This window comes from Perissodus microlepis, chromosome 7 (genome assembly GCF_051167445.1).
Source record: "Perissodus microlepis isolate ML-2025 ecotype Zambia chromosome 7, ASM5116744v1, whole genome shotgun sequence".
In the NCBI taxonomy this organism is placed as follows: Eukaryota; Metazoa; Chordata; class Actinopteri; order Cichliformes; family Cichlidae; genus Perissodus; species Perissodus microlepis.
In genome coordinates, this window is record NC_140467.1 from 17,611,355 (window position 1) to 17,626,007 (window position 14,653).

The following is a 14,653-nucleotide window of genomic DNA, read 5'->3' on the forward strand; positions in this document are numbered from 1 at the left end:
ACATTAAATCAGTCCCATATTTATCTTCTAGATAAACAACCACCCACCTTTTTAAAAGAACTTTTCTCAGTGTGATTAGGTACATCACTTTGCCAACAGCACAAACAATACTGTACCATAGGTATGTGCTGGAACTTTAAAATGATCCATCCATTAAAAAGTTATTTTTGTTGGCTCCATTAGGTGTGCAACAGTCACATTTGGTATAAGTAAACATTTCGTAGCAACTATTTAGTAGGATTTTCTGCGGTCCAATCAACTCCGATTTAGAAGTCTATAAAAATCCATCTAGGTTGTAACTACAAACATATGCTGCACAGACTCAAGGACTCTCAGGAAGTTTAAAATCCAAAATAAGAACTAGTTGGTCTTTACAGAGAATAAAACCACGCACAATAAATAAAGTTCAGGTCAGCAACTTGACCTAGAAATCTACATGTTTTTAATATATGCCAGCAGCCATAATGGGTCCTCATATTTGGGTCTAGCTCAGAGATGGACTTAAACCAAGAGAAGCTTGTGAGGCTGACCAACCAAGGTCTTTGAGATAACACTTTACATCTACTGCTAGTTTGTGGCAGCCAGAAAATTATTTTTCTGTCCCTTGGTAGCAGGGCCAGGGGACTTCGCTGGGACGGGAGTAAAATCGTGAAGAGTGAAACAGGCACATAATCTTCAGTAACCCTAATTCTGGTTTAAAATTGTTTCCTTTAAATTAAATGAACAAAACTGCTACTTCTTAAGACTGCCCAGTACACTGGAGGGCAAACGGTGGCAAGCTGTGTGCAGGTCCTTAAAGTTCCCTGGCACAGTCAGTCCTACCTGATTGAGCTGGACGAGGGCCATAGTTACATTCTGGGTGAGGGTGAAACAGTGGTGGCAATATCTGCAATCCTACAGGTTTTAGGGATTTATGGCTCAGGAAGTGACATGAAGTATTATAAAATCTCACTGATCAGTGGCAGCAAGGAGGAGTGGACATGTGTGTTTTGTTTATTGTTGTGTGTCCGTTTAATTGCAATGCTTCACAGAGTTTGAATGAATCAAAACTAGAGTTGGGGTTCATGAGAAGTGGGGGGATTGAAGAGTGGTGGTACTGTGAGAGAGGGAAAACATGGGAGAAAAAGCAACATTTAAGAGAAAGGGTAAGAAGATCTAAGATAATGACTGTCAGATGCATCAGTGCATTGACTCAGATGAAGATACGGAAAATGAACAGGAACCTCTGAAGCCGACCAGTTGCCTCCCTGGACCTTCATGATTGCAGTCTGGATTATGTCAAATCCGGAGCCTTTTACCACAATGTTCCTCCCTCCACTAAAACACACAAACAAACATATCTATTCACACCAAAAACACAGGAAAATACATATTAATCAAATGTATTCCCAGCCAAACAAAGACGAGAGCACAAGCTCACAGGAAGACAGACAGTTCTTAAAATACACATGGGGTAATTTTCACTGGAGATGAAAACAAACTGTCGTCTGTTGTTTTAGTCAGTGTACCTAATCATGTGTCAGAATTGCAGCAGAAAAAGCAAGGGAACCATCAAATGCATCAATTTTCAGCAATTATCAAGCAGTTTGTTACAACACCAAAAGCAGCATTGGTTCAGCCAGTTTCAGCCAATCACAATTAAATGCACACACGCACGCACGCATGCACACTCAGCAACTCTTGGAGGAAAAAAATCCTAGATCCTAGTTTTAAACACAAGAAGTTTAATGACATTATTAAGGTTTCCCAAAGCTTCAGACAGAAATCTGCAGGGCAAAGAACAAGGCAGGTAAGTTTCTAAGTGTTCAGTTTTCTACATACAGAACAATCCTATTTGCCTGTGTCACTAATGTCAACTTAGAAGCTTTTTTCTTTCTATTTTAAAGCAAATATTCAAAAGTAAAAGTCAGCCTGTGTCTTATTCTCTTATTTTTGGCCATTAAGACAGTAATCAGAATGGCATTTTCACACTTCTGAGGTTTACAGGTTGGGGAAATTTGGACTCGCAAAATAACAGAGTTAGTCAAGTCAGAGAGGGAGAGTTTCTTATCCAACTATGATTTTTTGATCATACCTACTCAGTAAGACCATATGTATGTACAGAATGCATTTAGTACTTGGTTATATTAGTATTATTAGGTAGATATTTCAGATATTTCAGAGTGAATATGAAAAGTAGATCCTTGGAACTCCCTTCAGCAAAAAAAAAAAAGGTAAAATGAAGGCAGTAAAAATACAACATGTAACAAACAGATAGAGTAAATGTCACAAACACCATGACTGCATACTGCTGTGTTAAACTGACCAGACAAAGCTTGCTTTGGGCTGGTGATCCTGCACAGTGGGGTTTTCAACAAACCGAAAGGTAGCCGGGATGCTTTTTGTGGTTCTCTTTCCATACTTCATTACGACGTCGAGAGGGTCAGAGGGCACTTTATCCACGCGGTATTCTCCTGTCCTGCAGGTGATATTTTCTCCAAAGTGCTCCCTGCCAAGACAAGGACATAGCTCAGTACTCGCTGGCTGAAGGAGTGGGGGTGGCACAAGGTCACCGTGCAGTGGAAGCCAACATGGCAGCAGGCTGACAGCTTGTTAAAATCTGGTTTTGCTGCTTCTCTTGCTCGTTATTTTTCTGTTACCTCTGTCTAAAATGTCACCGTGAATTGGTTTTGACAGAGCACTGGTGGTCACAACAGTACAGGAAAATTGTAAGAGAAAAAAATCCCTCCTCATTGTGACACTAAAGTTTAGGTCAATTCAATTTTTTGCTTCAAGAATATACACATATATAAAAAAATCAATTTATGGACTTCAAAATGTGTGCAAAGCAGAATTTGCATAGAATTAAATGTCTGAATAACAAGTAGCTCTATTAACTAAAGAGGCTGAATTGAAAAAGTTTGGCCTGAATGAGAATTATTGAAAAAAAGAAATCCTTACACACTGCAGTTCACCCCTCCGATGGTAACCTGGACATCTTCCTTACTGCCAGCATTCAGAAATAGTCCAGAGATTGTAATGAGGGTTCCCCCTGCTTTAGGACCTCTATTTGGCGTCACCTCCTCAGGCATCGGGTCCTAATGAAGGGGAGAGGGTGTCACCAAATACCACCTTAATACACACTCATATTTCAAGTACACTCTAACTACTGGCAGATGCTGGCACACACAAGAATAACACACACAGATACAGCTCCATGTCAGAAACATTGCTTCTCAGCCTGATCTAACCCGACCCACTCTTTCGGAAACATTCAGACACACAAACTCCCACAAGCACCACATCTGCCTCAATTTGCTGAGCAAACAGTTAGGAGGAGCACTCCCCTGTGGGGAAGCTTTAGCAGAGCCAGAGATATGAAAAGCCAGTTAAACAGCTACGCTGTAGCCTCTTAGAGTATTAAAGTGACAAAGGGAACTGCTGCACAGCATCTGGTTAAAGAGGAATGCCTGCACATTTTGACTTACTGTACAGTAAATTACCACAGCAATGTGCATCTAGGTGCCTAATTTACTGTTACATTTAGCATGTTGTATTTGGTCAGTCTTCTTGACTGTCATGCCCTTGGTATGTTTTGATAAGAGTTTCTCTGGAGCTAATAAATGGAAAACATAAAACAGTCCATAAAACAACAAAATCAGCTGAAAGCTTTTGGATGAGTTTAATTTCTCAATAAGAAGCTGTACAACTCAACAGAGGATGTGCAGCTGAGGACAGTGTATATGTGTGTGTTTGTGAGTGTATATGTGTGTGTTTGTGAGTGTGTTTGTGTGTATATGCATTTACCCTGTAGGTGAAGGAAACAGAGGAGGTTCCTCTCTTCCCCCCATTCACCTCGATCTCAACCTGTCCCCAGTCAGCTTTATCAGCAGGTCCAATCTCACACACAACTCTGATCAGAACAACAGAAAAAATAAATAAATTAATAAATAAACAAAAATAAATGCTGGGACTTGACCTGGAAACTCAAAACTGGGTAAGGAATTATTTACTATTTACATATTAAGGCAAGTTTCAACAGTTTTATGATGGTAATGTCCACTCTACTGCTAACAAGTCATATTTTTAAAATGACTTTTTTTTGTAGTGAGAAACAGAATTTTACGTTTATCTCTGAGTCGTGGCAGCGTGAGAATGAAGCTTCACATTTTTAGAACAATGTCATGGAGAACGTTCACTTTTAGTACACTGCAGATGTCCGGCTGTAGACGTGGAACACGTGAAATTTTGAAAAATATATTTTTATGTCAAATTCTATTGTTTTTTATATAATATATTAATATAATTTTTATAGCTCCTTTGAGATAACTATGATCAAAATTGCTATGTATGCTATTTTAAAGATTTTTATCTTCCACTATTAAATATACACAGAATCACATTTGTTGGGGATATTCATGCTGAGGATCCATCAGGCACTACAACTCAGGAGTTCCTCTCTTTAAATTTATTGAACATGTTTGGGGCCCTACTCACACATACTTGGTCCTAACTTATGGTGTTATCTTTGACCATTTGCACATAAATTAATTTGTTTTCGTGTAACTCGTACTTGTTTTTTCAAAGTTTGTGTTAAGCGCAGGAGCTTCATTGATGATTCTGTTATTTTCAAGTTTTCTTCTTTTTTAAATTTTTCTAATTCTTCTGATAATAATGTTGAGCTCCTTGCTGCCACCATTAATGAACACTACCTTGCAATTCTCAGTCAGGTCGCTCCTTACAAAACTGGTAATAACTCTGAACTTGTGGCCTTGGACATTCCTTTTAAAAAGCAGAGTAGCTGTGGAAGTCCATGGGTTGAGTGGTCCATGGTAAATATTTCAGAGAATTTCTTCACTTTTATAATAAGGCAATGAAAAAGCTAGATCCTCTTATTTTAATAATAAACTGTAATAGAATAATCCAAGGGTATTATTTGAAACCGTCAACAGCACCTTTGCATGTTCTGTTACTTTCTGATTGTGATTGTTTTTTCAGTCATTTTGTAAGTAAGATGATGGTCCTGAACTTCAAAATCTCCTCGGGTTCCTCCGCCTGTAACAATGGTGCTCGGTGTCCTGAATCATTTACTTCTTGACTACATGACTTGACTACAGTAAAAGGCAAGATGAAACCTCATCATGCTCATGGTGACCATACAGTTAGTTCCTCCTTCTGTCCTGTCTGGGACTCTCACAAGCATTGGTCCATCATTGCTTCATTAATAGCTCATTGAGGTAATCCTACTTTAAACATGCTGTTGTAACTCCTTTACAGAATAAGCCCAATTTAATGCCACCTCTATTGGTAATTTTGAATGATTAAAATTATTTTAGAAAGCCAGTTCAAATCTTTACTATGCAAATGACAGATTTTTGACCCTTTTCAGTCTGGCTTTCAAAAGCAGCACTCCACTGAGACCCCTATCTTTATCCATAAAGGTCTTTCAGTGGATTCTGCTGCAGGGATTTGTTCTGTAATCATTTTACTTCATCTGAGTGCAACCTTTGATACCATTGACCATAACATTTTACTTAATAGGTTCTAGGTTTTGGGTTATATTTCTGGTGCTGTGTTGATTTTCCTCCTCCTTGTCAGACAGGACTTTCTCTATTAGGATGAGCAGGTTCATGTGTGGGGTTCCACAGGGTTCAGTCCAGGTCCACAGGGTTCATATTATATTATTTCCTTTCTTTGGCATCGTCCAATCTTTTACTGACATTTCTTATCATGTCTATGCAGATGACAGTCAGCTGTATGTGCCTTTTAGGTCTCACCATTTAGACAGGGTGTCCACCCTACACAGCTATTGAACCTGGATCTGCCATTTAAGAGAACAAACTGGAAACACTGGAGAAGTCTGATTTTGTAATCTTTAGCCCATCTTTGCCATTATTAACAACTAATGTCTCTTGTTTTAGTTTAGTAGATAAGGCAACAGTTAAAAAACTGCAGGCAGTTGTTTTTGTTTGTTCACATTCAGGTTCAACTGTTTAATTTTTTTTTTGACTAAGCAGCTATGAGTGTAGCGTGATTTCTTCAGACAGTTTCTCTGCTTCTGTCCCTGTAGGGATTTTCTTTTCTGAATGTCAATGTCTGGAGTTTAACAGAAACCATGTGATAAACAGTTCTGAGGGAAAATGCAGAGCTGATGAAATGGTCATCATTCATAGCACGCCTCCAACAGGAAGGTCATGACCAAACAACCAGCAGCTCAAACTAAGATGTGAAAGAGTGAAATAACACAATGCAAACTCTGCCCAGATTTTAGGCAAATGAGGAACAACCTGCTGCACAAACACGCAGGACAGCTAACAGCAGGAGCACAGAGGCATTTAGCACCAAGAGTGGATGATTTAAGGGAGAAACACTTCCATCTGGTCTCATAAATCCTATTTTATGTCTCATCATGCAGATGGTGGGGCAAGATTTTGTCATAAATGTGGCTCCATCCTGCCAGGTGTCAACAGTTCTGGCCAGCGGCTGTGGGGCAATGATGTGGCCGTTTTCTTTTTTATAGACCATTTGTATGAAGTGAGCACTTTTTAAACACAGCTGTTATTGAAGTACAGTTTGCTTGACTTGACCTAAAGTTCATTCAATGTTTTTCACAGAGCTCAGTCCATTTAACACCTGAGGTAGAAGGATGAGGTAGTGCCTGAAGCATGAATAGACCACCAGAAGAAGTTGTGTGTGACACTATCAAATCACTGACATATACTTATAGTGCTTTGATGAACACATGTATCTCAAAGGATGTGTGCAACATTAGGGCAAAAAGGAAGACCCTCTCAATCAGCAGCCATGTGCAAGTGCTTGAGTGCCATTCAGTGGTGTAGTAGCAGCAGAAGGCAAATAAGTTCAGTACATTTATTTAAGTGCAGAGCTTAAGTAGAATTTCCATGTACTTGTATTTTACTAAAGTGTTTCAATATTCTGCTGTTATACCTCACTATATTTTACATGCAAATATTATAGCTTTAATTTCAGTTTCTGTCAACTTTAATCTGCGCCTTAGGTTCCTATCCAGAAAATAACTTAAATATATTCAAATGATATGCTTAAAAACCAAAACATCACTAAAAGGCTGATTGGCCCACTCTTCATTTAGACTGACCCTGGCTTGAACGGTTATAAAAAGTTTACTGAACAATCAATCTGCAACGCGACTTTTTTACATTGTTGTCTTGCACATTTATGAAAAGAAAAGGAAAAAAAGTGAATACTTCTTCTACTACTGACATTTCCCTCTGGAAACTGTGACTGTCTCTAAATCAAACTGTGTCTGGAGACTCAGATCAATACAGTTGTAGAATGAGCTAATTAAAACCTGTAGTCAGGTTACCCTGAGCAAAAGGAAAGTATTCCTAACACAGTTAAGTATACAACATTTAAAAAGAGACTTGATAAAACCTGTCCACATTTGAATGGCCTCCAGGTGGGTTACATGTCCTGTGCATAGTGCACAACTGCATGTGGGCAACTTTACCTTTTGGAGACGGAGTATTTTTCTGGCTCATGAATGCAGGGCTTCCCAGCCACCGTGATGCTTTTAATGTCTCCCTGATCGATGCCGAGGTTGGAGCCGCTGATGGTGATGGAGATGCCTCCCAGCACGGGGCCGAAAAGAGGGCTGATCTGGATGTGGAGATGTAATAGGAGGGTGTTTATAGGAAGAAGGGATTGGAAATGGATTTAACCAGATTATCTGTGTAATAAGAACATACAAGAGATTTACACAGTCTGTTTAACCAAGTATTGAGCTGACTTAAGTATTTAATATTCAAGGCCAAGTGGAGAATTACATCAATACTGTATGAGTCACATCTGTATGCATGTGTGCATGTATTTGAACATGACCCATATTGTTTTTGTGGGTCAGAAAACCTGACTAAAATATAAAAGCAGATGTTCTGGTAAATACAAAACAAAAACAAACATTTTTGTGCGGAGATAAATTGAACATTTTATAGTAAAAAATGAATTTTGAATATTTTTCCTGTAATTTTTTAATTTAAAAAATGTGAATTCAACTTCAAATAAAATACACTAATGCGAGACACACACAGTGTGCAGCATTCCTGTAAGGCTGTACTTAAAGAGATAATGGTGCTTCACACTGCACTGTAACATTAACATGCTCACAGTGACAAAGCTAGCATGCTAATGTATAGCAGGTATGATGTTTACTGCACTGTGTACCTTATCATACGTTTAACCTGAACATGGGCTAAAAGAGGGCACAAGTGTCTATGAATAATAAAAGCATAAAGGTCAACACTGCAGACTCTCAACGTCTTCAGAAAATTTCACTGCAATCCTTTGTATAGTTGTTAAGTTGAATCTCAACAACATACAAAGTCATGGTGATTTATCTGCAGTATCTCTGTCTGTCAGGCTGCAGCGGGTTAGGTGATAGCCTCTGTCAGAATGATATAAACACAATTACTGATGGATTTTTATCAATGACAAAGAGGCACGAACAATTAGGTGAACAAACAAAGAATTGATCCGATCGACATGTGCTAAGGAACAGCGCCGCACACTCTCAAGGAGAAACACACTCCCAACTCCTCTGTGGAAGAAAAATACACGGCCAGTGAAGACCTCAGTCCAATCACCACAGTCAATGTGTTTTTACATCCAATCACAAGATTTTAAAGAAGGTACAGTTTCCATTTCAAAGGTAAACATGAAGTCATGACAGCACTGTGACGACTCACATTGGTGATCTCGGGGTCGGGACACTCGGTGTTGCTGGGGAGAGGATCGCAGAGCTTCTCATACACACACGCCTGCTTCTTGCTGCACCACACACACTTGTACTTTGGGTCAGCGTTCTTACAAAGACTACAGTCGTTCCTCTCAACGGCACAGTTGTACAGTGTGACTGTAGAGATAATAGTGAGGAAACAAAAACAATTAGGATTATATTAATATGCTAATTTTTGAATATTATGTTATTGCACATTCAAAGAGCATATTCTTGCATCCTCAATGCAACATTTTTCCGAACAATCTAATTTCAAGTGACTTCTGCAGTAACATACATTTATCTGAATCCTTCATGTAAAAAGATGTTAGATTATGCAGTAATGTTTTGTAATTTTCAAGTGCAGATTAAAGGTAGCTTCCTTAAATCCAGCTGAAGCCCCACAGTGGGACTTGCCGTGTACACACAGGGCGTTAAAATAAAATCTCCTCATTAATATGTGAAGACACACCGTTCACCGTGCTGTCCATCTTCTCGCCAGACTCCTTGTCCTTCACGTAGAACAGAACATTGGTCTCCGGTGACTTATCATAGAAAAACTAAGAAATTGGAAGAAAATGAATTATTAATACAGAATCCTGTGATTAATGGCACTTAAGCTCTTCTCTGCAAACAGTGTGGGCTGCTGCTCCCCCACGCCAAGGGAAAATAAGAAAGAAAAAAGAATATATACCCAGTCTGGCAGATTTTCAGCTACAGAAATCAATGTTGGAAAAGAACATAGCTGGAGGCTAAGCACTGTTTGAGCTTCCCAATCACAAAGTTCACAATGTGGAGATGGTGTTTAACTCTCCAGCGAGGGGAGCATGTCCATTAGAGGGAGCTAGAGAATATCAAAGGGAATGTGAAAAAAGGCTAAAGGTTGACTTCTTTTATAAATGTGGAACATAAATACAGCTGTTCACAAACAGAAAGTCTTCACACAGTTTTTTTGCTGCAGAATATATACATTCACTCTTTCAGTGTATTTCTGGGTTGTACTTTGAATACTAGGACCACAAACCAGTCACAGTGCAAAGACCTGTGTTGAGTGTGTTGCATCAAGACAAATGTCAAGCGAGGGGTCATGCTCACATTGAAGCCACTGAAAGTGTAGAATGGTCCCCCCTCAAACGAGACATCTTCTTCCTTTGTCATCAGCTCACTGCCAATGGTGAAATGATGACCCTGCAGAACCACACAAACAAACACAAAAATGCTGATGTGTATTCATGCTGATCATACTTTTACAGTACTGTTCTTTGATGCTCTTCTTTGTATAGAGCATGGAAACAATAGCAGTTTCTCTGTTTCTACTCAAGTGTGTAAAATCACATCAGCAACACTGAACATATACACACAACAACCAAAAGGAAACAGCCCAGAAAGCTGTGTGATTATAAAACCCTCACACAGGGCTTAAAAGTTTTGATTTTCACAGCTGTGAAAGATCAGCTGTCAAAATGTTGATTGATGAAACATGAATGGATCTCCGGGAACCTGCACCAATAAAGTCCATCAGAAGTCACACATTCAAAGAAAATTATCAAGATGTATTTTGTGTGACAACTAAGTGAACTGTTACAGCTTATATTGCTGTCTGATTGTAAAAGAATTGGGATTTGTAATGTTATTCATGTGGAAAGATACTCTGCATAATCATGACAAAAAACAAAAATACTGACGGTCACCAGTGCCACCCCTTAACTTCCTAGATTTGCCTATGGTAAGTTTAAACATCCAAGGAGACGTCCAAGTAATTGTATTCACAAGATTTTTTGAGTCTGTTCACAAAGACAGGTGTCCTCGCACCTGTTCGCTATGGTTGAATGGTAAAAAGTACGTTTTAAGCCCTCTTCCAGCAGAACACTCCAGTCTTAACCCTCTCACGGCAGGCGTTGCCGATTTGCAACTTGTTAAAAACTAACAACCTGATTACCCCACATACATATTTTATGGGTTTTTTTTTACTCAGAAGTACCACTGCAGGACTTGGTTGTGCATTAGCAACAAAAAGTGTAATTTGAGCCTGAGAGGATTAAAGGGGAACTATTATCATTACTTCCAATTCCAAAATCAAACTTTACCAGAGTAGCTTTGCATGATTCACAGACAAAATAATCCTTATTTATCTTATATTGGACTTTGGTGTGGCCCCCAAAGTTCATTCACTGTCTAAAGGAGCCATTTTTGCTTCCTTTCAATCTCTTTAAGTTAACTTTTTTTCCCCCTATTTGCAACATTTAAACAGTTGGTAAGAGTGCGGTATCATCACTTACAGCCAGAACTGTATACTGATTAGGGCTGGGCGATATGGCCTAAAATTCATATCGCGATATAATTTGAAGCATGTGCGGTAACGATATATATCACGATATATTCTTTTCTTCTGTATAACCTATTTTCCACACTATAAGGCACACTTAAAATCCTTTAATTTTCTCAAAAATCGAGAGTGTGCCTTATGTATGAATTCTGGTTGTGCTTACTGACCTCGAATCGATTTTGGCTGCAGAAATCTGTTAAAAAATGTTTTAGTACAACTTTGGTAAGCCGCACGGCTTGATGGATTGTCAGAGCATTACAGCTGCCGTAGTGAGGAGCTTCGCGGAGTAATCTGGGTCCAAAGCTCCGTCCCTTCAGGTCCCAAAGTCAAAGAGTTAAAAACTGTCTAAATTCTTTCATCTTTAATTAAATCATCAGCGTTGCTGCTTTATCAGATGTAACAATTAAGTTTAACATCCATGCATCCATGAAAACAGAATTTATTAAATTTAACGGAGTTAGAAGTTAACAGGAAGTTTGCTCGCTAGTTCACACCTAAACATTTCATACCATGTTCTGACTGAGAGATTTTTGAAACTAATTAAAACGTACAGCTCTGCTACCACTTCCAACATAAATGAAGACAGAAAACTAAACAGCAGTGGCGTTTGCAGGGTTACTGAAGTTGAACTACCTGGTATATAATGTTGTGCTACATGATTGCTAGCGACACAGCTATGTTAGTATAACATTAGCACAGTGAAGCTGGAGGATGAACGCCAACTTTTTTTCCACTGATAAAAGTTAACGTGAGGGATTCTGGTGGTCAGGGACAAATGCAATCGCATAGCAGGATGCTATACACGGGCCAAACTTCAATCAGGAGAACAACTGAGATTATTCATCCACAATACAAGGTTAGTTATTAATATACTGCAACAACATGGGAATAGAACAGCTGCGAGAGAATTCAACATTAATGAATCAATGTTACGGAAGTGGAGGAAGCGCAATTTTTTGGCTTTCCCCATATTTCAAAAGTGCTTCATCTCTTTGCTATGACTGTCGCCCGCCATAATTTGCAGATGATAATGGTTTTAGCCACTGCGATGCTTTCGACCAAAACAGGCGCAGCTTGATGACATCATCAACATGCGATAGAGCGTAGAGTCAAAATCGCTGGCCAAATTTATATCGTTTCTGTCGTATATCGTTTATATCGCCCACCCCTAATACTGATATGGGGGACCCCATCTCTGTGATATCATACATATGCATTACTTTGTTTATTTTCTTAATTCCCTATCCTACACAGTGGGGATGGGTGGGAGGACTGGAGCCAATTCCAGCTGTTATGGGACAAGAAGTAGGATACACCCTGTAGAGGTGTCAACTGAAGGAGAGACACAACCACTCAGTCTGGCATTTACACCTATGGCCAATTTAAAACCCCTCATTAACAGATGCAAGAGTAGAAAAAACTGAAACAAGTTTGGCTCATTCTCCTTTCTTTTAGCCTAAAAATGAACCTGTTGTGTTTTTCTTTTTTTCTGTCAAAGGGATATCCACAAACAGAAAGAGAGTGTTTCTTTCCGTGGAACTCAGATGCATGTTGGGGGTGGAGTGGAGCCAGTTTACCTGGTAATGTTTCAGATTTATGCCTTCAAAGCTGATTCGAGTCTTGTAGCCCACAGGGATGAGCACAGGATCTGGATTCTCGAACCGAGGACAGTTTGCGCTCTGAAACAGAATGAAAACAAATTAGATAATTTAATAATTTACATTTTAAACATGCTAACCACTTAACAGACACCCTCATCTGTGGCGACAGATAACTATATCGCTGAAACATCTGCTGACTTGGAATCTGATATCCTCCACCCTGCAACATTTGTCATGCAAGATGGTGGCAGCTGATAGTGGGATTTGTGTATTTATTAATTTTCAGGAGGAGTTTGGACCACTCAGGCGGTGAATCACATGTAAAGTTTAGATGTGTCCTTTAAAACTTGTGCTATAGTCGTTCTCCACATCTATCATACACATACATGACAGAAAAGAGTCCTTGACCTGTCAGAAAGAACTAACCTGACGGTGCTTGATGATGTGGGAACCAACCACGCTGTTGTCCGCATCGCTGCAGGTGTGGTCCTGCGTGTTCCACTGACATCCCCACTGACTGCTTACACATGACATGCACCTGAAAACACAGAAATATGGACCAACTTGGATAAGGAAATACTTTCACATGCACAATCAGGGTAGAGCATGCACACATAAAAGCACACACAAACAACATCTAAAACATGCAAACTCATCAGAGAGCGTCCGGCACAAAAATCTATGTTGCTGACAATGAAATGGATCTCTGCAACTTCACATAAGCAAAGCTCGTTCATCACACGTTCCTCTGTGTGAAAGAAATGCAGAAAAAAATGAGGGGAAAAAACAGCCAGGATCGACTTTCATTTTTTGATTAATGAAAAGGAAACTGAGGCAATTTCCTCGGCTTGGTAACGGAAGCAGGAGAGAAAATGCAAGAGGTGCATTCAAAACCACCATGCATCACAATTTACAAACAGAGCCTTGATCTCTCATCTGCTCATGCACGGTGATACATTTACATCAAGGTTGTCAGATGATGCTGTGTTCCATGTCACTGTGTATTTTCACTGAGTGACAGAGCAGAACTGAAAGATTAACAGCCTGACTCACGGTGTGTTTTCAGATTTCCTCACTGTGGCAGCACAGTTGTAGAACATGAATTCCCGCGTGGCCAACTCCACAGTCTCATTCACAAAGATCCTGATAGCCACGGCCACAAAGTCTGAAGATACAGTAAAACAGTGGTTAAAATGTGTTACACTAGCTGTTTATGTGAATACAAGTTTTATCATATTAAAGATGTCAAGTATGCTTGTACATTTAAAGACAAAAAACAGAGCGATTAAATATTTTGATAAATCTCCTCAGAATCAGTTCAGTGATTATTTAACTGCCTGAACGGCATATTAGTATATAAAAGCCAAAACTTGAGCTGTATTTAAAAAAAGTTTCATGTTTTGTTTATAAAGCCATTTTTATGGGACTCACTTTGTTTTGGGCAAGATGTTTGCTGACTACTGATACAAAAAACTATAAACTGAAATAATAAAGCTTAAATTAGATTAGTGTGTTGACTTCGTGTAATTTTCTGGTGCAAATTTGTTGGACACTGTAAGTTCTTCAACAAAATGATGGAGAATTTGCCAGCTGACATTAACTTAACCTCATGTTTTTTTCAGCCCATTTCCCACTTTGTCCAGTTAGTAATGCAGCATTAACCATCATGGAGAAGCACAGACATTAGACCTTAAAGACGACAGAAACGTGGCAGGTTAGTTAAAGAGACCATACCTTGGCCCTCAGGTGTTTTCGGTATAAGCCCAGGCTGGGGCAGATCACAGGAGACCTCACCAGAGTCTGACATGATGCCGTTACTCTGGAAAGACTCAATCTTGCATTGCAGACGGTCAGAGTGTCCAATGGTAGGAAGGGAGGGAATATTGATGTTCACCTGGACAGACAAAAACATACTGACTGGAAACTGTGGCGTCTTAGCCTGTAACATCTCACTGAATTTGTATCTCTGCGTAACCAAAGTTATAATAAAGAAAC

The 14,653-nt window shown here is 39.3% G+C and overlaps 1 protein-coding gene across 3 annotated transcripts in view; it reads right to left on the reverse strand.

Annotated features, from left to right (window-relative positions):
• The window catches only part of plxnb2b (plexin b2b), a 130,110-nt gene that overhangs the window by 24,277 nt on the left and 91,180 nt on the right, over positions 1 to 14,653 (reverse strand). For all 3 annotated transcript variants that reach the window (XM_084933913.1, XM_084933911.1, XM_084933912.1), the window contains 12 exons: positions 14,393 to 14,552; positions 13,712 to 13,823; positions 13,085 to 13,196; positions 12,635 to 12,736; positions 9,827 to 9,919; positions 9,204 to 9,291; positions 8,703 to 8,869; positions 7,469 to 7,617; positions 3,787 to 3,892; positions 2,941 to 3,077; positions 2,306 to 2,488; positions 1,224 to 1,317 (listed from right to left, as the gene is read on the reverse strand). In XM_084933913.1, coding sequence (XP_084790039.1) covers positions 1,224 to 1,317; positions 2,306 to 2,488; positions 2,941 to 3,077; positions 3,787 to 3,892; positions 7,469 to 7,617; positions 8,703 to 8,869; positions 9,204 to 9,291; positions 9,827 to 9,919; positions 12,635 to 12,736; positions 13,085 to 13,196; positions 13,712 to 13,823; positions 14,393 to 14,552 — 1,503 coding nt within the window. The remainder of the gene's footprint in view (positions 1 to 1,223; positions 1,318 to 2,305; positions 2,489 to 2,940; positions 3,078 to 3,786; positions 3,893 to 7,468; positions 7,618 to 8,702; positions 8,870 to 9,203; positions 9,292 to 9,826; positions 9,920 to 12,634; positions 12,737 to 13,084; positions 13,197 to 13,711; positions 13,824 to 14,392; positions 14,553 to 14,653) is intronic.